The following is a 26,082-nucleotide window of genomic DNA, read 5'->3' as shown; positions in this document are numbered from 1 at the left end:
TACTATACCCGTTAGCGGTCTGCGGTCACTGTGACAAAAAGACGCTTGACTGGTTTTAGCCCAGAAATAGATGAAATTCCCAGTAGTATTGTTTTTAATCTTACAGGCCTTGGGAATTTTAAAAGACTTCTTTGCGTTCAGATTTGAAACTGCCTTAGGATCGTTTAAGACACAGTAGATAGATGCAAAACATTGTGATTAAAAGAGAATCTTGTTAGCTCTTCTATTTCAACCTAATTTTAATTTAAGAAATATTTGTTGAAGGCCCAGTCAGTGCTGGATTAGTTTTCTAGAGGTGCCGTAACAAAGCACTCAGACTGAGGGCTTAAACAATAGACATTTATTCTCTTACAGTTCTGGAAGTTGGAAGTCCAAGATCAAGGTGTGTGCAGAGCTGGTTTCTCCTTGGCCTGCAGACAGCCGTCTTCTCCCTGTGCTCACGTGGTGGTCCCTCTGTGTCCTCATCTCCTCTTCTGATAAGGACGCCAGTCAGACTGGATTAAGGCCAACCTATATGACCTCTTTAAAACTTAATTACCTCCTGGTTCCTCAAAAAGTTGAAAATAGAACTGCAATTGATCCAGCAATGCCGCTTCTGTGTATACAAAGGAATTGAAATCATTATCTTGAAGCGCTATCTGCACCATGTTCCCTGCAGCATTTTTACAATAGCCAAGACATGGAAACAACCTAAGTGTTCATCAATGGATGAGTGGATAAAGAAAATGTGATATTTGGAATATACATATAATGAAATATTATTCAGCCATAAAAAAGAAGGCCATTCTGCCAGTTGCAATAACGTGAATGAATCTGGAGGACATTTTGCTAACTGAAATAAGTCAGAGAAAGAGAAATACAGTACTGTATGATATCACTTATATGTGGAATCCAAAATCATCAAACCTGGGACTTCCCTGGTGGTCCAGTGCATAAGACTCTGTGCTCCCAATGCAGCGGGCCCGGGTTTAATCCCTTGTCGGGGAACTAGATCCCGCGTGCATGCCGCAACTAAGAAGTCCGCATGTGGCAACGAAGATCTCGCACGCCACAACTAAGACCCAGCGCAGCCTAAGTAAGTAAGTAAGTAAATAAATAAATAAATACTAACCAAAAAAAAAATCATCAAACTCATAGGAAGAGAGTAGAATGGTGGTTGTCAGGGGCTGGGCTTGGGGGAAATGGGGAGCTGTTGGTCAAAGGGTACAAACTTCCAGTTATATGGTAGGTAAGTTCCAGGGATCTAATGTACAGCTCAGTGACTATAGTTAGCAAGTATTGTGTATGTGCAGGTTGCTAAGAGTAGATCTTAACTGTTCTCACCATAACAACAACAACGACAACAAAATGGTGATTATATGAGGTGAAGGATGTATTATCTCACCTTATTATGGCTTGCAATATGTATGTGTATGAAATCATCACACTGTACACCTTAATGTTGTAAAAATTAAGAAAGAGAAACCTCATTTAAAATGGAGTCAGTGGGAATTCCCTGGCGGTCCAGTAGTTAGGGCTTCGCACTTTCACTGCAGAGGGCTTGGGTTCAATCCCTGGTCGGGGAACTAAGATCCTGCAAGCCGCATGGTGTGGCCAAAAAAAAAAGAGTCAGGAGGCCAGAAGAGGGAGCAAGCATGCCCTACTGAACTACATTAATTGCAGACCCGATAGAAAAAGAGTACCTTGCATCTACAAAGAAGAAGGTTACTACTTTACTACCCAGCAGGAGGAAGAATTTCTCCTTGCCCGACAACAGCCCAGCCAATAAGAGTCTGTCACAACTCAGCCAATGAAAGACCACTTACATGTCCAACTCCCAGTTTCCACCAATGGGTTCTTTGCTCAGACTAGCCCCTTCCATCTCCTCCTTCTCAAGAGTTTTCCCTCCTTTGTTCTCCAGACTTGCCTGCGGTTAGCCATAGGTTACACGTCCCAAATTGCAATTTTTTGCCCTTCCCAAATAAAGCCATTTTGATGGTCTCTTTTATTGTTTTAGTCAACAGTGTACAATTAAGGTGTACATTATATGTCAATTATATGTTCTATATCAATTATATCTAAATATATGTCAGTTATACCTCAATAAAGCTTCGGAAAAAATGACCTCTTCAAAGTCCCTACCTCCAAATACAGTCCCATTCAGAGGTACTGGGAGTTGAGGCATCAACATGTGAAGTTTAGGGGAACACAATTCAGCCCTTAATAGATACCGTGCTCTGTGCTAAGGCCCTTAGGGGTGGTGTGGAGCAGAGCCAGCGGGGTCCCTGCCCTCTGGTGGGACAAATGTCACAAAAGGGGAAGGACGGGAGCTGTGGAAGCACAGTAAGGAGAACTGCCTTGCCCGGGGCGGGGCGATATCCCAGGAAAACCGAACTCATGCAAAGCATTTGCGGAATGGCATAATTTGACCTTAGAAAGTTGGACATTCTGGAAGTGAATATGTGTCAGATGAGGAAGGAACACGCTTTCTGTTTTCCCACGAGAAGTGCAGCAAACTTCCCCTCCAACAAATGCAGAGTGGGTAAGGCTGGCAGGAAACGTATTCATTAATGTGTTTCATCAAAGTTGCCTCGGGGTCCTAAAATTGTAATGATCATCTCAGTTATGTAAGATGGTTGTATGGTTACTTTGAGTAACTTTTAGATTGGGGTATAATTTACTTACAGTGTGGTTGTGTGTATTTACACCCAGTGGAATGCCCAGATGGCAAATGTATACAATTCTGCCAGTTACGATGACCCCGTCGCCCCTCCCCCGCCCCGGGCAGAAGTGACCATTGCTCTGTTTTCATCCCTGCAGGGACGCTGCCGTCCTAGAACCTCACAGGCTCGGTCTTCTTCTGCACGTGCACCTTTGTGTCTGCTTTTTCCGTCAGTTCGCTCTGAGACCGGCCACCGTCCTGCACTCCTCAGTGGTCCATTCCTTTCGTTGCTGAGTGTATTCCGTGTGTGGATGGACCACAGTTTGTTCACCTGTCGACTGACACCTGGGCTGTGCCAGGTTTTGGCTCTGATGAGGGCAGCCGCTCTGAACGTTCTCGTCTAAGGCTTTTTCTGTACATTCGTGGTCATTTGTTGTGGGTCAGTGCCTAGGAGTGGAATGGCTATCTGATGGTAGGGTAGATGAATGTTAAACTTCTGAGCAAACCAGCAGCTTTCCAAAGTGTTTGGGAAAACACTTTTTTGTTTTTGTTTTTTTTACATTTTGGCCGCGCCCCGCGGCATATGGGATCTTAGTTCCCCGACCAGGGGTCGAACCCTTGCCGCCTGCAGTGGAAGCACAGAGTCTTAACCACTGGACCGCCAGGGAAGTCCCTGGAAAAACACGTTTTATCAAACAACGTTATCAAATCACTTACTTGTCTTTTATCCATGTATTGACCTGAGACCACTGTGAGCTCGTGTACAATGGGGCTGTGTTATTGGTGCAAAGAAGAGAGGGCACCTTATTATAATTACTCAGACCCTCACAACATCTGATACTGAGAAAAAGGGGGGCTGTGCGTCCTAACCCAACCCAGAGGACAGAGCCTCCCATCCCTGGGCCACACGGGAGTGAGGAAGCTGGTGCCGGGGAAGAATGATTTCCCCTCCAAACTGGTGTCTTTTCACCTTGTGTAACACCTGCAGACACTCAAAGACATCGCCTGGGGCTGCCTCCCCAAGATTTTGTCCCGAGATCAAAGGAAAGAACACCGCGTATTCGGGTGGAGAATTCAGCAGCTACCACGTAACGCAGCGGCTTTGTGCAGCTCGTCATTTATGCGGGGTGAGCTTGCCGAGCCAGGGGTGCAGCTTTCCATGCGGAATGAAATGATTTCTTTGGAAAACGCCTGCTCTGGTTGATGGCCCGAAGCGCGCATCCCTCTGCCGTAGCAGGATGGGCATCTGGTCAGGAGAAGCACAGTATCCCCGGGGGCAGGGAGAAGAGCTGGGGCCCACCTCCTCTTTCCTTAAGAACTCACCCTGCCTTCGGCCTCTCCCTTCACCCCTCTTGCTCTGTCGAGGAGGGAAATAATTCTTGGGAAACGCCAAGATGAGCTTCTGCGGGCGCGTCTCACCTGCAGCCCTGCTGCCCGAGGAAGCTGGTCCGCACGCGTGCCCCTGACACCTTTCAAACCACTGAAGGCTGTTCTCGGCGCTGCTTGGAAAAGTTCGCTGGCAGGTGTGCAGCCACACACCCGATCTGTGGCCCTTTCACCCAACATGCTCTCACATGAGTTTGGGACTCCGTGGTGCAAGCCGGTGACACCGGACCCTGCGGAACCGCCCGGGGCCGGCAGGGCCCATGGGAAGCAAGCCGGGTTGGCAGCGGCCCAATGTCAGTGAACCCAGCTGGCATCCTCAGCTCTAAAAAGCTAGGATTTAGGGCTTCCCTGGTGGCGCAGTGGTTAAGAATCCGCCTGCCAATGCAGGGGACACGGGTTCGAGCCCTGGTCTGGGAAGATCCCACATGCCGCGGAGCAACTAAGCCCGTGCGCCACAGCTACTGAGCCCGTGCGCCTGCGCTCCGCAACAAGAGAAGCCACCGCGATGACGGGCCCATGCACCGCAACGAAGAGTAGCTCCCACTCGCCACAACTAGAGGAAGCCCGCGCACAGCAACGAAGACCCAACGCAGCCAAAAATAAATAAATAAATAAATACATCTATTAAAAAACAAAAGAAAATGTGTGTCACCCAGACTGCTGATGTGGCAAAGTGGCGCCTTCCAGCGTTTAAAAGTCAAAATGACGACGACAGAGGCAGAACAAAACAGGCACTGCTCGCTACCGGTCAGCGGAAGTCGGATTTGTTTATTACTAAACGGCTCCAACCGGGCATACAACCATGTGACAATTCACGTGCCATAAAAGGTCTCTGTTTTGAGCGCTTCGGCTCATTGAAATAGCAGATTTTAACATGTACCCAACACTGGTTTTCAGATGTTTCAAGTTGTAGAAATCAGTGGGTGGAGCTGAAGGCTTAAAGAGAAATATAAAAGTACAGAAAATAGTTTTCAAATCTCTTTGTTTACGGCGTTGGTTTTGCTGGCTGGGGAAAGAACACTACTGTGGCTGCTGGCGTGGACGTGGCCTGCCGGGATCAGCTCTGTCTTTGTCTAAAACAGCTGGATCATCGAATCTCTGGATTTGCCAACGCCAACCCATTTCACTGAAAGGGAAAGGGGAGGTTCAGCCCAGAGCACGGCGGGGAGAGGGGGCAGCCAGGGCTCAGGGCACCCACCTGCCACTCCAACGTGGTTCTCCACAAACCGGATATAGTTCTGGGCCTGTGGGGGCAGATCCTCCCACTTCCTGGCGCCCGTAGTGTCCGCCTTCCACCCAGGCAGCGTCTCATACTCCACCTCCACCTTCTGCAGAATCTCCTGGTTGGCTGGGGACACACAGGGCGGGGGTGAACCACGTGCTGTGGACAGTAGCTCGGCCACGGGGCCGGGACCCCCAGCCTGGGGTCCGCTTGCCCCGGGGCTCAGAGGCGGGAAAGGCAAGCCGCCCTGCTTGGTCTACTCAGGGGGTTGGGGTGGTTCTCGGACACTGGCTGTACCCCTTCCAGCCCAGGGGACATGCCACCCTGGACACGGATTCACTACGCGCTCTGCTGCAACGTCCACAGCGATCATCAGAGGAACTCTGAGGCCCCCGCTTGGAAATTCTAAGGGGATCTAGGGTCCTGAAGTGTCAAGAGGTCCTAAAGGATCTATATCCCCCTCCTCAGCGCAGGGACCCCACTTGGCGGGGCCTCCAGGGCTACAGCAGACACCAACCACCCCTTATCGTCAGAAGATGCTGCAAGGGGCCGTCCACTGCAAGGGCCCTGGATGCACTCCAAGTTCGAATGCTCCCCTGAGCCCTCTCGAAGCTCAGGGTCAGTAGGGCTGGGGCACACTGGCCGAGAGGACGCACGGGGCTCCCACAGCCGCCGGTGCTGGCGGGTGTACACACGTGCTGGGGGTGGGGCAGCGGGGGTCAGCTCGCCCATGGCCACTGGTGAGGGTGGGGTCACGTGTCCCCGGTGCAGATGCACAAGTAACTGTGACCCCAGGAAAACAGCACTGCCTTTATGCTTTTTAAAAGAAAGGATGCTTCCTTGGTCACAGAAACTCCAGTTAGAACCTTAAGGAGTCTAACCAAAAATGTATGTTTTCTTAGGTCAAAGTCGTCTTCCTATTTGCCCAGAGCTTTGAGCGTCCAGACCTGACATCGGCTATTTCAGGTGAGTCCCCAGCTCCCGGGAGGTGGGCCTTGACCCCAGGCTCCTGAGGGTCCCCCAGGGTCCCGGGGTCAGGCCGGTCCCTCTGAGCCCTTCCCAGACCATGGATGCCTGGCAACTGCCCCAAGGCCCGGCCAGGCCTCCCATCGGGGTGAGAACCTGCCACAGACAGAATCGGGATGAGTCTCCCAGACACGCACTGACCCCGCGTGTTCAACACGTACACCCTGTCCCCTCGCCCCAGAAACCACGGGTCACGTCTGTTCCCAGGTCCCGCGAGACAGGCCAAGGACAGGCAAGCCGCCGTGCTCGTACCTGGGAAGTAGGGGATCCGCTTCCCGCTGAGCTTGTACGCAATGCCGACTTTAATCTCGTCCAGGACGTCCAGGATGTCCAGCTTCGTTAAGGCCAGCCTGTCCAGAACCACAGCGAGAAGCCGAGCGGCGCTCAGCTACGCCGTCATTTCTCCTGTCGGGCTCCACCCCTCGCTTCTCCTCTACTTGCCAGGAATCGAGAGGAGGATGGAAAAGGCCGCCCATGGCCAGGCTGGAACCCAGCTCCAGCCACCTGGCCCACCTGGCCCTGAGCACCCCGTGGGGACCCCGATCTGGTGGCCTTGTCCTTTCTGCCCTTCTCACGGCCGCGTTGAGGGTCTGGGCATGTGAGCCTTGTGCCCGTCCATGCCCCTCTGACCCGGGAGACCCCGAGCCCGGGCCGAGACCACCGGTGCCCATGACGTCGTCCACCCCTGAGGGTCTCCCGCACCGTCCGCCCAGGGCCAGGGAGCCCAGGCTTCATGCAAGTTTCTCCCTTTCCTTTCCTCATCTCTGCACGGCCAGGCCTCAAGGGCCTCTGGGTGGGTGTCCCTGGGCTTCCCGAGCCCACGTGGGCCACCGTGCGCAGCGCCACTGCCCTGACCCGGGCTGGGCTGTTACCCTCAGGGCCCCGGGAGGCTGCATCTCCCCGTTTTGCACACAAGGACTGCAGGCCGGGGGCCTCCGACCCCGTGTCCTCGGCCACTTCGTCCCTGTGCCTCCCGCGGACGGACGGCCCACACACACCGAGCGCGGCTGTGGTTAACTCGTGGGCCGTGCGCTGTGACAAGCGTGCACCTCGCACCCTGGCCCGTCTTTCTGGGGAGGAAGCAGGAAGTCCTCCGTTCGCATGAAGCCCCTCATTTCCCCGGGCAAGGTCTGAGCCGCCGGAACCACAACCATCACCAAGAGCAGCCCGGCTGCCTGGCTGGTCTCGGGGGCACTGTGGGGGGCCCGCCCTGCCCCCTGGGGGTACTGCTTCGGAGGAGGGGGGCTCCTGCTCCCGGCCCCCTCGGGGTCATCTTCCTGTCCACAGCCTCACAGACCGGGGCCCCAGAGCCGGGGGGACCTGCGGAGGCCCCCGAGGGGCTGTAAACCCAGCTGGCCGCTCTCCAGGACCAGCGCAGGCTGCGTCCTCACGGCCGCCTCTCTGCGGGGTCTCGCAAGCTTCAAGCGTCGCCTCTCCTGCCGGGGGTTTGTTCTGCCCCCTTCTTAGGAGCCCAGTGTCACCCTGGGGGTTTGGGGGAAGTGAAGTGATGGCGTTTGCCGCTGGCACAGCTCGTGGGGGAGCCCCAGCCCTGTCTGTGCTCAGGAGGAGATGCAGGGCTGGACGCAGGGCCAGCTCCACGGTGCCCCGCGTGGGCCTCCACGTCACCCCACTGTGGCCATGCCGTGGAGAAGAGTCTCCCTCGGGTGACATCACCCTATGTGGGGAGACGGTGGCCCTGAGCCCCGAGGCCCAGCTCCCCTGCTCCCATCGTGTCTGGGGACTCAGGGTCGGACCACCCCGGGCTGGACGGGCACCCGGTGGGCTCAGTAGCAGATGTGCCGCAAGTACCACTTACGCGGTGAATCCGTTGACCATGTGGGCGTATCTGAGGGTCATCAGGTCCAGCCAGCCACAGCGCCTCTTCCTGCCCGTGGTCACGCCCCACTCGTGGCCGCGGCTCTGCAGCAGGTCACCGATCTCCTGCGTGGGGACAGAGAGGGCCCGGTGCCACGGGAAAGGGAGCATGCGCCCGGCTGCCTGGCGCTCACAGTGCCTCCCCTGCCCTCCCCTCCGACCCCCCTGCAGCCCCTGACGATAAACCCCCTCACGCCTGCTTCCCTGGTCCCCGGCACACCTGCCCCAGCTGAGGCCCCACAGGTAGGGCCGCACTGACCAGCACCTACTTCCTGGGCCTCGTGGGCAGGTGCGGGTGGATGGACCCGGCCCTGCAGCTGAGCATTGGGCAGGCGTGTGTTTATTTCTCAGGAGTCCCATCCCTGTCCCTGCGCCTCATTCAAGCCCCTTCCCACTCTGGCTCTCAGACACCTGCCCAGGACAAGAGTCTCGGGTGCTCGCCGGCCATGAGGGCACAAGGCCAGGTGAGAGGAAGGCCGGCGGTGTCCTGAGCTTCCAGAAACACCCACGAGGCTGGAGAGCAGCTTGCCGGGCGGGGTGGGGGGTTGCTTCTGGCCCTGCTCTAGCTTGCCTGAGACCAAACCCAGGCGGACTCAGGCCCTCAAGGACGAAGGTGGCCTGTGTCCCTGAGAACGGAGCAGAGACACAGCTCCCGGTGCCCTTCCCGAGCCGAGGGGCTCCGCTGTGTACGGCCACGGCGCGGCAGCGTCCTGCACCTCATAGCCTCCCCAGGCCCCTCCACCAGGTGCCCACGCCGTCCCGCGGGGCTGGGCACTCACGTTGATCTGCTCGGTGGGGAAGGCGCCGATGCCCACGCGTGTGGTGTACGCCTTCACCACGCCGTAGACCTCGCCTATGTTCTGCGGGGGGATGCCCAGGCCGGTGCATACGCCGCCCACCGTGCAGTTGGATGACGTCACAAAGGGGTAGGTCCCTGTGAGACAGCCGGTCAGGCCCCCACCCCGCAGATCACCTGGGCCCAGGGGTCCCCCTTGGCAGGGTCTCCAGGGGGACCATCCCGGGGGAGTGGCCGGCACGGGGCACGGTGGGTGTGAGCTGGGGGGAGGGGTTGGACGGTGCGTGCCTCCCCGGCCTGCGCCTTGCGGCCTCGGTGCTGGTGTGTCCCTGGGTCAGGGACAGGGTGGACAGAGGCCCACGTGGGGCAGTTGGGCCCCGCCGGTCTCTCTCGCCCTCCCTCCCTCCCCTCCAGCCCAGCTTCTCCCTTCTCCTCTCTCGGCTGAAGTTAGGGAAACGAGGGCGGTACGTTTCCTGGGCACGGACGGCAGCGCGGCCATGGAGGCAGGCCGCACCACGCCTGTCTCTGAAAGGCGGGGTTTGTGGGGAAGTGGCCGTGGATGTACCGAAGTCAATGTCGAGGAGGGCTGCGTTGGCGCCTTCCACGAGGATTTTCTTGGGGGCGCCGTGGAGTGCCTCGTACATGAAGTAAACGCCATCTCGGACCATGGGTCGGATCCGCTCAGCGAAGCCCTGGGGGAAGGGGGAAGATGCAGGAACTAGGGTGTCCACCCAGCTCTGGCCTCCTCCCCACAGCCTCTCTTTTCCAGCAAATCCCTGCCCAGCGAGGGGCTCGGTCTGCAGGTGTCCCCGCTCGTCCCGCCCTGTCACATTTACAGCCCCAGACGAGGGTGGAAGAGCTGGGGTCCCAGCCCTGGAAACTTCCAGAAGGGCTCTGCGCTGACATCCTCCTGTCTCCCGCCTGCCCCTGCCCCAGACATACAGGGTCGGCCTCCGTCCCCCAGCACATCTGGGGCAGTTTCCTCAGAGAGGAGGCGAGGGCCCAGGCCAGCAGGTGAGCCCCTGGCCTGCTGAGAACGGCACCATGAGCACGGCTGGCCAGGAGGCGCCCACGGGAGGCCCGCAGCCCCCAAGCCCAGGCGACCTGTGATAACGCGACAGGTGCACTGCACGGATGTGCACGGACGGTCGGTGGGACGCGGACCCTCGGCGGGCTCGGCCCTGATGCCGAGGTGCCCGGCTGTACCTTGAGCCTTTTGAGTTGACCTTCAACGTCTATTTCCAAAGTGGGGAACATGGACTGGTGCTGATGGGCCAGGTTCTTGAACCTGCAGAAGCGACAACAACTGAGACCCCCGGCCCCCTGGAGCCCTGCGCCCACCTCCCTGGCCAGGCTCCCCTGGGGTCACGGACAGGTCAGGTACCGGGTGGAGAATTCGTCAAAGTCTGACAGGAGGTCACAGATACGGAGGCCCGTGCGGGCCGCTTTGGATGAGTAGGCCGGTCCAATCCCCTTCCTGGTGGTGCCGATGCTAAAAGACAGGCCACAGGCTGTGAACTCGGGTCGCCCAGGCCAGCCTGCCCGGGGCCTGGGGGAGGAGCCTGGGAACACAGGTTCCCCGGCCAGCCCCTCAGGCCTCAGTTTCCAGCCCCAGAAATCAAGGTCGAGCTGGGTGGCATCTGAGGGTCCCTCCCGGCAGCAGCACCCGGGGGTCTGGGACGGCCATGAGAACCACGGGACATCTCACGGGGCCAGCTTCCAGGGACCCGGGGCTGCGGTGGTGGCACGCGGGTCTGAGTCCCAGCCCTGACCCTCCCCTACCCCCCCTCTGAGGCCCAGTGCCCAGTGGTGCCCTCCCCGGCCTGTCTGCCTTCTGCCCTGGCTTCCCTCTTGCCTGGCACGGAGGCTGCTGCTCCGGGACTGGAACCCAGCTGTGCCCATCCTCTACGCTCTGCCCGCCACAGCCCAGCCAGGCTCAGCATTGCCACCTGCACGTGGCCAAGCCCTGTGCGTGTGCGTGCATGTTTGTGCGTGCATATGCTCCATGGGAGCGGGTGTGCACCTGTGTATGAGCACGTGCAGCGTGTGAGATGTGTGCAGCGCATACACGCGCGCACATACGTGTGTGCCGTGTGAGTGCATGTGGTGCGTGCACATTTGTGTGCAGACGTGCGTGCACCGGTGTGCGTATGTACGTGTGCGCTCGTGGACGAGCGTGTGCACAGTGTGAATGTGGGCAGTGCAGGCGCGTGCGCGTGTGTGTGAGAGGCAGTACTCCGGTCTGCTGCATGCCTGTCCCGCTTTGAGGACCGTCCCCGGCCCCTTCTAACAAGTATCTCTGGAGAACCAGTGAACGGCCACCGAGAGCTGGTGGGCAGGACGGGCGCCGTGACGGAGCTATGGTCAAGGCTGGCTTGCGACCCCAGCAGGGGTGGGGGGCGCAGCAGGCGACAGACAGCACGGGCACTCCGCGGGGTGGAGGCCGGGGAGGACGGCGCGGCCCCGGGGAGAGGCGGCTCACTTGGGCTTCGGGGCCAGCGAGGCCTGGGGTGAACCGACGGGCACCGTCCTCGGGGGCTTCGGGTGGACGCACGCTCCCCACCCCGCACGCCCCCAGCGCTCCATCCACGGACTCGAGGGCCACGAGCTGAGCGCACGCGCTACTCACTTCTTGCCCTCCTGGGCCTGCCTCTGCACCTCCTGGAGCCCATCCACCGCCTGGTGAAAATCGAACACTGCCAGCCGGGCCGGCGGGGGCACCACGAGCGGGAGAGACAGACGGTTACAGGGCCTCCGGGGATGCACTGGGGTCCCCCGGGCCTCAATCTCCCCATCTGCCAGTGGGGGCAGTGATCCCGACCTGGCACCCCCGGAAGCCCTTGGAGAAGGCCTGGGGGAGCCCCAGGCCATGGTGGGGAGGGGGCGTCATTCACAGGCAGGCAGGGAGGGCCTGAGACTCACCGAGGTGGGCCCGGTCAGAGAGGATAAGCCTCTTCTCCCAGTCCTTCAGGCCTGCGGACACGGCACGTGGTTGGCCACGGGCCACAGAGTCACCTCCAGTCAGCGGCGGGCCCTCCCCATGGTGGCCTCTCTGGGGGGAGGTCCTGGGCCCTCCCCCCAGGGACGTCCACCCACGTGCCCACGGCGAGCCTGTCTCCCCGTGGGGTCTCCGTCCCGGCACCTCCTGGTGCCCACGTCCCAGGGCCAGGGCCCCACTCGCTCTCTTCATGCCTGCGCTGAGCCCTGAGGCCGAGGCTATGCCTCCTCCACGGCATCTCAGGGCTGCTGTGTCATCATCTTGCCTCTAAACAGTCACTGGGGTCCCACTTGCCCAGATGCCTGGCTGGTGGCCTCGGTCACTGCCTGCCAGCCTCCTGCCCCTGAACAGCCCCCAGAGACCACATTCTTCCCTGCTTGCGTGGTCGGTCCAATGGTCCCCAGTCTCAGCCAGACATCAGGGACATATTCCAGGTTCCAGGGCTCCTTCCTGGACAGCCTGGTCTTTATCTCCCAGTGCCACCTGTCCCCAGTGTCACAAAAGCTCCCCTGCGACACTGAGGCTGTGGCCTGGAGCCAGAGTTTGGGGCCGCTGGACTGCCCGCTCCCAGCTTCCTGCACAGACAGAGCCAGCAGGCCCAGGCAGGGGGCCAGCCGTGGAAGCCGCCCCACCTGCCCACCTGCCGCCGCCCTCAGGAGAAACCACATGGCGAGCCACCCGGCAACTTGGCCGCTGGGAACATGCACGTGTCCTGGGCGGGGCGGGTCTGCGGGGACACGGGCCTACCTTTCTTCTCATTCTTTTCTGCTTCTTCGAACAAGCCTGGTAAGTGGACAACCACTCCGTTGCCTGCAACACAGACACAAGACTGAATCGCATCACGGACGCGGGGGCCTTACGTTTAAAACAGCACAGGGACTTCCCTGGCGGTCCAGCGGTTAAGACTTCACCTTCCAATGCAGGGGGTGCGGGTTCAATCCCTGGTCGGGGAGCTAAGATCCCACATGCTTCATAACCAAAAAACCAAAACATAAAACAGAAGCCATACTGTTAACAAATTCAATAAAGACTTTAAAAGTGGTCCACATAAAAAAAAAATCTAAAAACAAAAACAGGGACTTCCCTGGTGACCTAGTGGTTAAGAATCCGCCTGCCAATGCAGGGGACACGGGTTCAATCCCTGGTCCGGGAAGATCCCACATGCCGTGGAGCAACTAAGCCCGTGCGCCACAACTACTGAGCCTGCGCTCTAGAGCCCGCAAGTCACAACTACTGAGCCCATGTGCCACAACTACTGAAGCCTGCGTGCCTAGAGCCCTCGCTCCACAACAAGAGAAGCCACCGAAATGAGAACCCCGCGCACCGCAACGAAGAGTAGCCCCCGCTCGCCGCAACTAGAGGAAGCCTGCGCACAGCAATGAAGACCCAACACAGCCAAAAATAAATTAATTTTAAAAATAAAATAAAATGGCCTATTTTTAAAATAAATAAATAAAAACAAAAACAGCATGAAATTCGCGCTCCCACGTTCATTGCAGCATCGTTCAAAATAGCTAAGATGGGGAAGCAACCCAGGCGTCCATCAACAGGCGGATGGGGTTCATCCACATGATAGGATATCATCCAGCCTTAGAAAGGAAGGTAATTCTGACACAGGTGGTAACATGGATGAACTTCGAGGACACTATATAAAGTGAAATAAGCCAGACGCTCAAGGACACTTTCTGTGTGATCCACGTGTATGAGGTCCATAGAGAAGTCAGACTCATGGAGACGGGGGCAGGGGCTGGAGAGGGAAAGGGGGAGTGAGTATTTAATGGGGACAGAGTTTCTGTTTAGGGAGATGACACAGTTCTGCAGACAGATGGTGGTGAAGGCTGCACAACGTGAACGTACTTAACGCTGCCGAACTGCGCAATTAAAAATGGCTAAGATGGTCAGTTTATATTATGTACATTTTATCACAACAAAGAAAACGGTCAAAACAAAACAAAAACCATCATGAAGCATTTACGGAGACAGCAGATCAGTGGTTGTCGGGGGTGGGGGGGAGGGGGGAGGAGAAACTCCTCAGGGGGAGGAAAATGTTCTAGAACTGAATCGCGATGGAGGTACGGTCGTACCCTCACAGGGGTGAACTTCATGGTACGTACGTTATACCTCAATAAAGCCGTTACGTTTTATTTAAGTGGCATAGAAATGGGAAAGCAGGAGGTGCGGAGAAATGCAGCCTCCAGCCGTTCCTCGGACCCAAGCAGGGCCTCGGGGGAGCCACGCTTCCCCATCCACGTAAAACTGAAGTAGGGTATACAGAGGGCGGAGGCTGAGGCCAGGGAAGGAAGGCGCTCACCAAGGTCACGAGGTCACCGTGGGCCCAGGCTAAAGCCAACGCTGGCCCCTTCCTCTAAGACCAAAACCAGCTGGGCAGGGCCCCCGCTGCCTTCCTGGGAGGAGCCCGTCCCCTGAGCACCCGGATTGGCCGAGGGAGACGGGACATGGGTCCAGACGGGAGTGACTCAGACCGAGCACAAAAGGTCACCTAAATGCCACGAGTCCTGAAACGGCCGTGACCCGGGCTGGAGGGGCAGCCGTGTGAGTGCCAGCTCGTTCTGCCCTTGCTAAGGGGCTTCCCGCTGCCGTCGCCGTCTGGCCGTGCTGACCGCCAAGCTGAGCCCTTGCCCGTGCTCCCCGGTGACTGCTGGCCCCCCCCACCCCCAGCTCCTTGGAGACCGGGCAGAGCGCCCCTGGTCGAGCGGTGCCTCCTTGGCCTCGTTTCCCTCCCGGAGGGGCCTGGGGCCCAGCAACCGAGGCTGGCGCTGAGCAGCTTCCTGCAGCAAAGCCCCAGCCCCTGGGCGTGGGGTCCCGGGTGAGCTGGCGTCCTCGCTCCCTGTCCTCACCCACGGCGGAGGCTCCGGGAGACCCTTTCCTCCTGCTCAGCCTGACTTCCCACTGCCCTGCGGCCCCTCTGCCGCCGTGTCCCTGGGCCCACGTGCAGGGCAGACCCCCTACCAACCGCCGGGCACACACCTGCCGCGCCACCCCGGCTCCCCAGCTTCCCAGCCAGCGAGGGGGCGGGGCAGATAAGTCACGAGTGTGGGCCTGCCCAGGCGTGGAAAGAGCCAGAAGGAAAAGTACCAGGAGCTGCCAGAGCGTGTCCCGTGGGGGGTGGGCAGCAGAAGGCAACGGGAAGGGGCCGAGGGGAGGCGCCACAGAGGGGCCCGAGCAGGCCAGGGACAGCTTCCCTGCACAGACCCGTCTCCAGCGACGCGGCGGGGAGCCAGGCCCGAGCCCGCTCGCACGCTCACTTGAGGACACGCACAGGAGCACGCACACACAGTACCTGCACGCACGCACACGCTCACACTCACGCACCTTCGCACGCAGACTCATACACATGCACGCTCGCACGTGCGCTCGCTCACAGACAGGCACACGGGCCTGTACACACACACTGCGGGAGTCTGGGCGCTCAGAGGAGCCTCCCGCACTCTCCCTCCCTCTGGACCAGGCTGGGTGGGGTCCTGGGCTCTGGGAGGGGCTCTGAGGACAGATCCCGGGTCAGAGGCCTCTGCGAGGGCTCCCGCTTGAGGCGGGGACCTTGGACCTTGAACCTCCCGGCCCAGGGCCGAGGCCCCGCTGAGGTTATTCCCTCCTGGCCAGGAGCACCTGGTCCTCACGCTGGGCAGGGCAGGGGGGACGGGGGTCCAGCCCAGCTCTCCGGCTGCATCCAGGCCTCACACCGGGCCCTTGGGCTGGATGACGTCCCAGGTCTCTCCTGCTCACACACTCAGGACCCCAGGCTGGGGTGGGGCGGGGCGGGGCGGGCACTCACCGATGAAGGACATGGCCTTGGTGTTGATGATGCCGCTGGGCAGCAGATGGAAGTCGTACTCCTTGCCGTCCACCACCACGGTGTGGCCCGCATTGTTGCCCCCCTGGGAACAGAAAACAAACTGGCTCAGCACCCAGGAGCCCAGGGGCCTGGACCCACCCTGGGCAGGCCTGCCCGGCAACCGGCCTCGCTGCAGGCAGCTCTAAATGCAGGCGCTCAGGAGTCCCCTCTGGGCTGCCCGGGGTGGTGTCCTGTCCCCCAACGAGTGTGAGGTGCTGTCCATGCTTGGACTTGGGGAGTTTGGTCCAGTGGTCGGCTCTGATGCACGTCTGGGGTGCTGGCTTAGGGCCCTGCTCCTGGGATGGAGTGAAGGGGCCTGGCCAGGGGACCGGGTCCAAGAGAGGGGCTGGCCCACACCCAGGACCGTCACGTGCCACTGCTCCAGGGAGGCTGGCTAGTGCAGCCCCGAAGCTGCAGACACACTCAGAGCCCTGCCTGCCCTGCCCATGAGTCCCTCTGGGGGTTCGTCCTCTGATGCAGGAATGAGGGGCCCAACCATCCCGGGAAGCAAACCCAGGCCCCCATGGCCCTTGCTGCCACACAGCCCGAGCTCCGGGGAAGCAGAGGGCAGGCCAGGCAGCACAGCCCTTCTGGGGCCGGGTGAGGGGACTGGGTGCTGGCATGGGCCAGCAGGGCCAGGGCCCCTCACCCTCTCAGCAGGGACTCTCCCTGGGGCCTGTGTCTCCCATCTAAGAATAAAGAGGGAAAAACCACTCTGCGGCTGTCGGGGCTGAGTCGGGGGAGCCAGGGGAAGGCCCTGCCCTTGAGGGGCACCGGCCTCCAGTCCCAGTTCCGGCCACTAGTGGACAGCGTGGGCCCCAGCACGTGGGTCCCCAGAGCCAGTGAGCAGGGCCCAGGGAGGGGCACATTCCGGCTGGTGCCAGAGGCCGTGGGCCTGCTCTGTGGGGCCCTCTCTGTCCCCAGAGCCTCGGAGCCCAGCCCGGCTCCACCTTCCCGGCTGAATCTCCTGCAGAAGCACACGCCTGTCTGCGGAGGCTCTCCACGGCTGGGCCTCCGTCCTCCACGCCCCGCTGTCCCCCAGCCTTGTGGAGGCGGCCGTGGCTGCTGGCTGTGAGGGCTTCAGCCCCGCCTCCGCAGGGCCCGGCAGGGTGGGGCTCCCCCGATACGAGGCCTCTCCTCGCCCGGTGCAGGCAGGGCTGAATGAGGGCGGCCCCCTCCCGCCAGGAGCACCTACTCCTCAGGCTGGGGATGGATGAAACTTACACATCTCCCGGCCCCCCCCCCCCCCACCGAGATGGCCCAGGCTGGGGGCGCAGGCGCCAGGAGACCCGGCCAGGGCCTCTTCCCCCTGGACCTCACCGCACCCCCGGGTAATTTAAGAAGCGGGGCCAGAGCCCAACGTCACCCACAATACCCCTTTCGCCCTGGGGCTCGGCCGCGATCTGTGCCAGACGGCCCCACCACGGCCCGGCTAGCAGCCCCTTCCACGGGGGTCCCTAGACACCCTAGCGTTCCACTTGTCAAACGCACGCGGGGAGGCCTGTCTGGCCTGACACGGGGGTTGGGGAACTGGGGTGGGTTTGCCTCTAATTGACTCCTGGGGTCGCTGCGATGCTGCCGTGCATCCCTGAGGCCCCGCTGCACGACAGTGCTGGGTCCCACGGCTCAGCCGCCCCCCGAAGGCCGACAACGGCTGGAGGCCAGACTGCCGCCTCCCCAGGTGCCCCGAGCCAAGTGGTTGGCTGCGGGAACTGAGCGCAGGCTCTGAACAAATGACGCAGAAAGCAGAAGGACAAAGGGCACGACGGGGGGCTGGGGGCCAAGGAGGGGGTGCCCTGTGAGCAAGGGCGGGCAGGCGGTGTCAGGCCATGGGGGGCTCGGATGCAGACTGTGCTGGGGGGTGAACTGGGGGGGCCGCCACGGAGGGAGACAGGGAAGGGAGCTGATGCTGACGAGGTGGGGGGCGGGGGAGTAGGGCAGTGGGCTCAGCCTTGACCATCTGAGTCACCGTGACTGCTGGGCCCCGGGCTTGGGGGTCAACTGTGCCCCCCCGAGACCTCTGTCCTTGCTCTGCCCTTGCCTCAGTACACGTGCAGTGAGTTCCCTCACGTGAGGGTCTCCGCGGAGTTCACACCCAGGGTCAGGTTTCCCACCGTAGGTGGGTCAGCCCACGGTGCGTGGCCTCCTTTGACAGATGGGTAAACTGAGGTCCCAAGAAAGGAGTTTGCAGCAGAGCCCAAGCTAGACCAGATGGCAGCTTGCAGATGCTCTCCCCGTATGCCAGACATCCCCCCCCAGCCGCATCCTGCCTGCCTTGGTGGGGGTCCAGACGGCCCGCCTCCCTCCCCTGCTCTCGAGTGCCCAGTGCCAACGCCAGCTGGCCTGAGCACACACCACATTTGTTTGGGGTAAACACCAGCGCCTAGAAACAGGCGCAGGCCACTGTGGGCCTGTGGGAGGCAGGTGGCCCTGCCGGCCGCGGGGCCCAGGCGTCAGGTCACAGTCCACTCGCAGGGCCGTGAGCCAGCCCTGGACGCTGAGCCCGGGGTCTGCTGCCCCGCAGGGCGCACCTCCCAGCAGCTCTGCAGAGGTCCAGGTGACCGCCCAGAGAGGCCCCCGTCTGCCCTCTCCTGGCCGCACAGTCAGGGGTGAGGTCGGGGCAGGGACACCCCACCTGCCCTCCTAAGGCCCCAGCCCTGCAGGCCCAGTCCGGCGGCCTCTGCAGGGCCTTCGTTCCTGGGTGCGCAGGTTCTGGAAGCTCCGTGCCCGGGGCCCCGCAAGCGTGAGCTGGAGCTGGCCTCACCCCTCTTCCGTGTCCCGGGGGACACTCAGGGCTCTGCCAGCCTCCAGGTTCTGCCAGCCTCCAGGTTCTCCCAGCCTCCAGGTTCTGCCAGCCTCCAGGTTCTCCCCTCGTGACGCAGCTTTGGGTCAGGCGCAGCTCTGAGCGCCCAGGGAGCTGAAGCCACCCCTGTGGCCTGGCCGGTTACTCAAACTCCCCGGTGGGCGCTCCTGCCGGTTGCTTCCCTGGCCGCAGGGATCTAAGAAAGGGGGGCTCTCGCTCAGGGACACAGGAACTCTAAGAAAGGGGGGCTCTCGCTCAGGGACACAGGAACGGGGCCAAGGCCAACCCACTGGGGTATCTGACCAGCCCCGACCCCACCTGCCTCTGCAGGTGTCCTTCCAGCCCACCCTCTCTGGGGGCAGAGGTTGAGTGCGGGGCGACTGTCTCCGAGGCCCTGAAGCTGCTCCCATGCCGCAGGGTGTGGCCACGGGCGGCGAGGAGGCCTCTGGGCAGCGGCAGGAGCTGCGGGTGTTATCAGCGAGGGGCCGGCTCTCCCTCCAGCTGGAGCTCCTTGTGAACTGCCCCCACCCCCAGCAGGGTCGGGGTGAAACCATGGAGTGCACGCACCCAGGCCGCCCTCAGCTCCCTGTGTGTCTGCTCTGCTGGCGGGCTCCTGCCGTTCATTCGTTCACCCACTCATTCACTCATCCCAAACTGAGCTACTCTGTCCCATGAGGCACTGGGGTGAGGCCTGGAGGGAGGAGGGCGCGGGGGACTGGGCGACCCTGCGGAGGCCCTCCCCCTGGAGCACTGCTGGGGGGCCGGTGTCATCGGAGGGCGTACATGTGGAAGGGGGCTGCTTCTGGAACAACACCAGGTATCTTCCCCACTCTCCCTCCCCCTCGGAGGCTCCTGGACTAGCCTGGGGCTCCAGGTGAGGCATTTCCCAGTCGCCCTCCCAGGAAGAGGGGACCCAGAGCACCAACAAGCCGCAGGACGCGGCCCCCAACGAGTGAGACTACCGTGCCCATCGCCACAGCTCCCTGGGGACTGACGGCGGCGCTCCCCCGGGGAAACCCGCCCGCGCCCTTGTGCCAAGCCGAGCTGTCTTACTGCCCTTGGAAGGAGGGGCATCTGAAACCCTGCCCAGTGCGTGCGAAGGCCTCGGGGTCCTGGGCGGGGGCCCAAAGCCTGACGAAGGCAACTCTGGGAATGGAAGGAGGGCTGGCACCGAGGCCTGACGGCCAGGCCAGGTGTGTGAGCTCTTAGGCTCCTATCTGGACCACGGAGGCGGAGGCGGGGGGCGGGCGGAGGGGGATGGCAAACAGCAGGAAGGACGCTCAGCAGACATGGAAAGCCGGAGCCCAGGGGAAGGGCGGGGACTCCCAGGGAGTGAGCGGAGCCCTCGGACGTCCATGCAAAGAGCAGAGGGGGTATGAGGCGCCAGCGCGGGGAGGCCGCTGACGGATGGGCGCTGGGGTCTCTGCCGCAGCGCTGCGGCAGGAGCTGAACCAGAGAGAGGAAAGCGGGAGGCTGCGCGGCCATCCCTGAGCCCAGGGGGCTGGGCTGCGAATGAGGAGAGAAGGGAGCCAGCCCTGGGGCAGACCGGGGGCCCAGGCTGCAGAAGGGTTGCTGCTGGTGAAGGGCAGGGCTGCGCACCCTCCATTCGGGGAGAGGGGAGGCTGCCAGGAAAGGGGGCCTAGAGTCAAAGAAAACAGCAGGAGGAGCCTAAGGCCTGAGTCTCTGGACCATAAGGAAGGTCTTGGGGGTCTTGGGGTGCTTGCTGACCACAGGCCCCAAACCACTGAGATGGGAAGAAACGAGGATGGCCGCTGGGGGCATGGGTGGCTCTGGCCCCAGGCCGCCTCTGGGCAGGAGGAGTGAGTCCAGGTGAGCCAGGTGGACAAAGGCCACCAAAGGGCTTCCCACTTGTACCAGAGCCAAGACGGAAGACAGGCCTGCTGGTGGCAGAGGGTGAGCAGAGGCAAGACCAGAGCCGGGGACCAGGGCAGCCACGGGGGTAGCAGCTGCCACTCAGGATGGCCCCAGGCCCAGGTGACAGGCCAGGGGACCCTTCCGGCCACTGGGGCCGGCTGGCTTTAGCCCTTCTAGGCAGCCACCCAGACGGGCCCCAGCCCAGCCCAGCCCACCCCCTGCACGCGACCCCACCGACAGCTTCCCTGGCCCCTCGCTCCCGAGCTCGGACCAGCTCCTGGGGTCAAGGTGCAGTGTGACAGCGAAGACCCTGGGCTTCACGCATACACGCTCTAACTAAAAGCAGCCTTCCCGGGGCAGGGGCTGGACCCTCCCCGTGCCAGCCCGACGCCCAGCGCTGTTGCCATGCGGGTGTGGCACACGTGAGGGCCCATAAGCGCTACTTATTCCAACTGCTCAACTCCTCTGAGGCCCCGCCTCACCAGCTTGTTTGGAGGCTGGAGAGGAGAAACCCCAGCGGGCTCCCAGGACAGCTGGGAATTATTCCCACATGTTGCAGAGCAGAGACCTGCAGGTGGAAATGATGTCAGTTGATGTCAGTTGATGTCAGTTGGAGAATATGGGTGGGGGAGAGGGTGACTAGGGGGCCCCCCAGGCGGTTGGGGGGTCCAGCCTGCTCTGCCCTTGGCTGGTCCTGTCCAGCGATGGAAGAGGGCAGGGCCTGGCCTGCTGACCCAGGTGGTAGAGCAGGGAGGGCCTCATTCCAGAACCATCTCCACAGCCAGGACATCCCGGTGGCTTCAAGATGAGGGCTCTCACGGGTACCTGCAAAGCCCCGAGGTCACTTCGAGGAGGGGAGACGGCCACAGGCGGGTGGGCGAGGCTGACCAGAGCTGGCAGGTCACACGGAGGGCCCTGGGCATCATTGCTGGAGCAGACAGGCCCCAGGAGGGGATGCCCTGAGCTGGGGAGGGAGGAGAGTGGACATGGACCACGCGCCCGGCTGCAGGGTCCAGGGGAGAGGAGCGGACTTGCTCGCCGTGGCTTAGGGCAGAGAGAGGGTGGGAGACTTCTCGCCACCCCAGGAAGCACCTTCCAGGAACCCACTGTCTGCGTCAGGCAGGAGTGGTCCGGATGGCAGCGTCTTCCCCAGGCCCGGCACGTTGGTCTCCCCTGGGGCGCCAGAGCCCCAGGCCGCCTGGCGGGAGCTCAGGAATGAGGCCACAGAGCCAGGGAGGAGGAGCTCGGAGGGCGCCCCTTCCTCACTTTTGGCAGCGTTCCCGCCCGTGGCTGCAAACCCTGGCAGCGCCAATGCACGCACCCCAAAGCTGACCCCTCTGCACCCCGAGCTGTAGGTCAGCCCATGGCAGCAAGCATGGCACGGGGCCCCAAGGGACTGCCCGGTGGCAGTCAGGACAGACGGGGTGCAGAGAGCAGCCCGCAGCCGGCAGAGGCCCCGCCCTGGGCCCGCAGGGGACGGAGCTTGTGTCTGGCCTCCTGGCTGGCACTGCCAGCCACGGGGTCGCCCCGGCCGTAAGTCCGAGGCTCCCCCCTCTCTTCCTTGTCCCTGCTCTGCCTGCCGTCAGGACCTGGCCCGCTGTCCTGCCCTGGCCTCTGCCTCTGCTTGGCTGACCCTCCAGGGCCACCCCTCTCAGAGGGGCCTTGCTGGCTCCCACCCTGGGCTCTGGGCACTCAGCCTCCTCGGCGTGCACTGACCCCTTGTGGTCGGCCAGCCCTGTCCCAGACCCAGACAGAACCAGGAAGGGAGGGTGTCTCCGTGGCCCTCAAACCACTGGGAAGCTGGGGTCCCTGCCCCCCACACTGCAGGGCCCAGTGTCACACCCACGGCACACCCCACCCCCTGAGGATCCGGTGTCCCCAACTCAGCGACTTGTATTTATAGCTCTGCCCCTGGCCCACTGCCCTGGGGGGTGGGGCTGGTGGGGAAGGCGGGGTCCCTGGGGGAGGCAGTGGGGGAGGGAAGCGTGTGCTCCCACGAGTGGCAGGGGGCTGTGAGCGGGTGGTGTGTGCGTGTGAGGGGGCGGGGGTGGCGGCTGGGAAGGGTGTCCTGGGAGGGGAGGCGTCCAAGAGGCGTGTCCCAGGAGGGCTGGAGGGCAGGGAGGACAGGGTCCGTCTGGGTCCGAGGGGAGGGGAGGGGGGCTCGCTGGGCGGGTGGGGGAGGGACCCGGCGCCCGGCCCGCACCTGGAAGCGGCTGATGATGTCGGCGTCCGTGGCCAGCAGGTCCACCACCTTGCCTTTGCCCTCGTCCCCCCACTGCGCGCCCAGCACCACGGTCACCCGGGAGCCGGTGGTCGCCGCCTCGTGCTGCAGCCGCCCCCGCTTGACGCCGCCTGCGGCGGGGGGCCGGTCGTTGGAGGCTCGGGTCCCCGACATGCTGGCTCAACTCTTCCGCTGCGCTGGGCCGCCCCAGAGCCCGCCGCACCAGGGCGCCGCGCCATTAAAAGGAACCGGCCGGGGGCAGGGGGCGGGGCCGGGGGCGGGCTCTCGGGCGCCGTGACGCGCCGCCGTGACCTCCAGGCCGCCGGGTCCCGCCCCCGCAACCACCCGGAACCGGGTGGGGCCGCGGGCCGGGCCAGGGTTGGCGGGGGCGCAAGGCCCGACGGCGCGCTACGGGGTCCCTCCACGCGGCCAGGCCGGGGGAGCCCCGGGAATGCTCTTGGGGGCTATCGCGCTCGCCTTCCCCGAGGCGAGGCCTGGACGCCGCGACCCAGCCCGCCGGCCACGCTAGGTCCAGGACCTCGGCGTTCCAGAAACCGCGGGGGTCCCCTCCAGGGCGGGAGTGCGGTTTGCCAAAGGGGAGCTGCGTCTTTGCGCCCCACTCGGGGTGTACGGGGTGCGCACCTGCCCCGCGGTGAACCCGGGTTCTCCAGATTGGCGCGGGCGCCCTCTGGTGGGCGCAGAGAGAGGACAGAGTGTCTCCCCCACCAACGTCCCCCCTCCCCTCGCCCTCCCATATGGGCAGGGGCCCCGGCGTCTGGCACTGGGCACCCTGGTATCACAGGCGGGCTAAATCCAGGAGCCCGGCTGCCCTCGGGTCTCAGGGCCCTGAGTCCAGGGAGAAGGGACGGTGCCGTCAGGTCACCTGGTTGGGCACTGGAGCGGCCAGTGATGCACTCCAGCCGCACTGGGCCGGGGTGTCTAAGAGGCCCCACCAGACCTCCTCCCTGCCCCAGCCTGTGCAGGGACTGGGTGCCCAGAGAGGGTGCACCATGGGCTGCTGGGCTCCTGTGTTCCCAGCGGAGTGAACGCCCGCTCTACCCTGCCACATACACACCCTAAGTGGACTTGGGCTTGTACACGACTGGCCCTACGGATCGGAGAAGGGGAGAGGGATGGGCCCCTGGGGGTAGGAGTGTCCTATTAGGCCCCTGCCCCAGAGCTGGGAGCCAGTGCCCCTGGTTCCTTTCCTGGGGGGACTCTCAGTGCAGAGGGGCCTGGAGCCTGTCCACTGGCCTCTGCCCAGGGCTCAGAGAGCCACTGAGCTCCCTGGGCTTCCAAGCCAGAGGCAGGGGACCAGATACTCCCCAGGAGCAAGGGAGTGGACCCTGGGCTTGTCACGGACTCCTGGAGAGTCAGTGCTTCACGCCCCAGCACCGCTGCACCTGCTCTTCCGCCCCCCTCCCCCCACCCCTGCACCCTCCAGCCCCCTGGGCTCCTGGCCAGAGCCCTGGCGCCGACCCTAGGCAGGGCTCTTGGCCCCTCCGTGCCCCAGTCCCTCTTCTCTCACGTGGGGACACCAGGGCTTACAAGCAGGGTGTGAGGCCTCCTTGGATGACAGTGATGGAGAGCGGGTGGGCAGCACCCCCCCCCCCCCGCCCTTCTGTGGGCCACCAGCCCCGGGAATCGGCTGCAGCAGGGTCAAGAGGGCCGGGTGCCAGGCTCTGAAGCCACCGCGGGCTGAGGACGCTGAGGATGGGGCGAACCGTGGGCTGGCCAGGGCGGGCTGTGGCGGGGGGCGGAGTGTTTCAGGGAGTGAGGGCGTGGGAGGCTGGCTGTGTCAACTAGGAGGGGGCGGGATTGTAGCGGGAGGGACCAAAAGCGTTCTGGGAGATTTCTTTGTTGTCTCCGGATGCAGGAGTTGAGCTTTGGGATGGCCCCCAGGAGCCCTGGAGAGGTCACATCAGAGGGGGGCGGTGGCGATGCTTCTGTCCACCACTGGGTGGCGCTGAAGGCCCCAGGCGGGGACTGCTGGCTCCGAGCCCTTCCTGCGGGAGACCGGGGCTCTGGGCCAGCGGGTGTGAGATGGAGGCTCAGGGGGGCCCAGGGGGCACCGTGGGGGTTCGGATGGGCTCTGCAGGGCCAGACGCTGGCCGGGGCACCAACTCCCCCAAGCCCGGGTCTATAAATAGCCAGTAGGCCTGGGGGGAGTCGGGCTTTTCTATAAACAGCCCTGTCCAGGCCCAGCAGCTGGGGCCCTGCCAGTCACATGGCCCAGCCCAAATTAGAACAGCCCCCTGCAGAAGCGCACAGGCTCGGCTGCCCAGGGTTCCCACCTCACGCTCGGCTGCCCAGGGTTCCCACCACCTCACGTGGTGCCCCAGGACACAGGTGCCCCTGGAACTCGAAGCAGTGCACCGGCAGGAGCGGGAACGGGCGCAGCTGCTTTGGAGAACAGCTTGGCAAATTCTTAAGAAGCTGAACATAAACTTGCCGTATGACCCAGCCATTCTCGTTTCGGGAATCGAACCCTGAGAAACGAAAGCACACAGGCAGCACACACGTGCTCACGGCAGCGCTGCCTCACGTGGAGACCACCGGAGCGTCCACAGGTGAGCGGATGAACAACGTGTGGTCTGGCCACAGAACAGAACATTCTTCAGCCACACGAAAGAACGGAGTCCTGACACACTACAGCCCGGCTAAATCTCAAAAACATGCTAAACCGGCACAGAAGGCCACTTACTGTCTGATCCCGCTTCCATGAAATGTCCACGGGAAGCCAGTCCGTAGCGACAGGAGGCACTTCAGTGGTTGCTGGGGTTGGGGGAGGGGGAACGGGGAGCGGCTGCCACATCGGGGATGCGGGAACTTTGGGGGCACGATGGAAATATACTAAAAGTGGGTCACGGTGATGACTGCAGTATCTTGTAAACCTGCTGGAATTACAGACACTTACAACAGGTGAGGTTTGTGTCTGTAAATTACGGCCCCGGAGAGCTGTGCTCATCTCACCACTGTCCTAGACCTTGCCCCGATTCTAGGGGCTCTGTGGGAGCAGGCAGGGCCCCTCAGGCCCACCCCTCCCGCTGTCCCGCCCTCCCCTGATCCATCCACCTGTCCACCCATGCACACAGCCACCTATGTGCTAATGTAGCCATACCCCCCTCTACCCATTTACCCACCCTCTCACTCCCCCCCCGTCTGTCCTTCCCTTCCTCCATCTACCCGTCTGTCCATCCACCTGTCTGTCCATCATCCATCCATCCATCCACCCACCCGCATCGTCACAGCCACTGTGATCAAACCACACCCACCCACGGCTTCTGAATACAACACGGGCACGTGCTGGGCAAGCTTTGCTCTTTATTGGCCAAAGTTCCTCCAGTCTCAGCAGCACACAGCGGGGGATGGGGAGGATGGGGGGT

The 26,082-nt window shown here is 62.2% G+C and overlaps 1 protein-coding gene across 1 annotated transcript; it reads right to left on the bottom strand.

Annotated features, from left to right (window-relative positions):
• Positions 1 to 4,775: 4,775 nt before the first annotated feature.
• Positions 4,776 to 22,973, bottom strand: ADSS1 (adenylosuccinate synthase 1). The gene is made up of 13 exons (XM_030883207.2): positions 22,679 to 22,973; positions 15,738 to 15,840; positions 12,692 to 12,754; positions 11,869 to 11,919; positions 11,576 to 11,642; positions 10,331 to 10,438; positions 10,153 to 10,234; positions 9,512 to 9,638; positions 8,930 to 9,084; positions 8,092 to 8,216; positions 6,528 to 6,625; positions 5,226 to 5,375; positions 4,776 to 5,153 (listed from the first exon to the last, which is right to left on the bottom strand). Exons 1-13 carry the CDS (start codon positions 22,868 to 22,870, stop codon positions 5,101 to 5,103), a joined length of 1,374 nt encoding a protein of 457 aa, XP_030739067.1. The 5' UTR covers positions 22,871 to 22,973; the 3' UTR covers positions 4,776 to 5,100.
• Between the last annotated feature and the right edge of the window lie 3,109 nt (positions 22,974 to 26,082).

Source organism: Globicephala melas, chromosome 2 (genome assembly GCF_963455315.2).
Source record: "Globicephala melas chromosome 2, mGloMel1.2, whole genome shotgun sequence".
Classification (NCBI taxonomy): Eukaryota; Metazoa; Chordata; class Mammalia; order Artiodactyla; family Delphinidae; genus Globicephala; species Globicephala melas.
The sequence above is the reverse complement of the archived record's forward strand: the minus strand, read 5'-3'. Positions and strand labels throughout refer to the sequence as shown.

Bases quoted from the DNA above. Each gene is read 5' to 3' on its own strand.
- ADSS1 (XM_030883207.2), bottom strand. From the start codon at position 22,870: ATGTCGGGGACCCGAGCCTCCAACGACCGGCCCCCCGCCGCAGGCGGC. The intron at 5,376-6,527 runs GTACGAGCACGG...GTGTGTCCCCAG, and splicing joins GCGGATCCCCTACTTCCCAG to CCAACCAGGAGATTCTGCAG. The intron at 5,154-5,225 runs GTGGGTGCCCTG...TTTCCCTTTCAG, and splicing joins GAACCACGTTGGAGTGGCAG to TGAAATGGGTTGGCGTTGGC.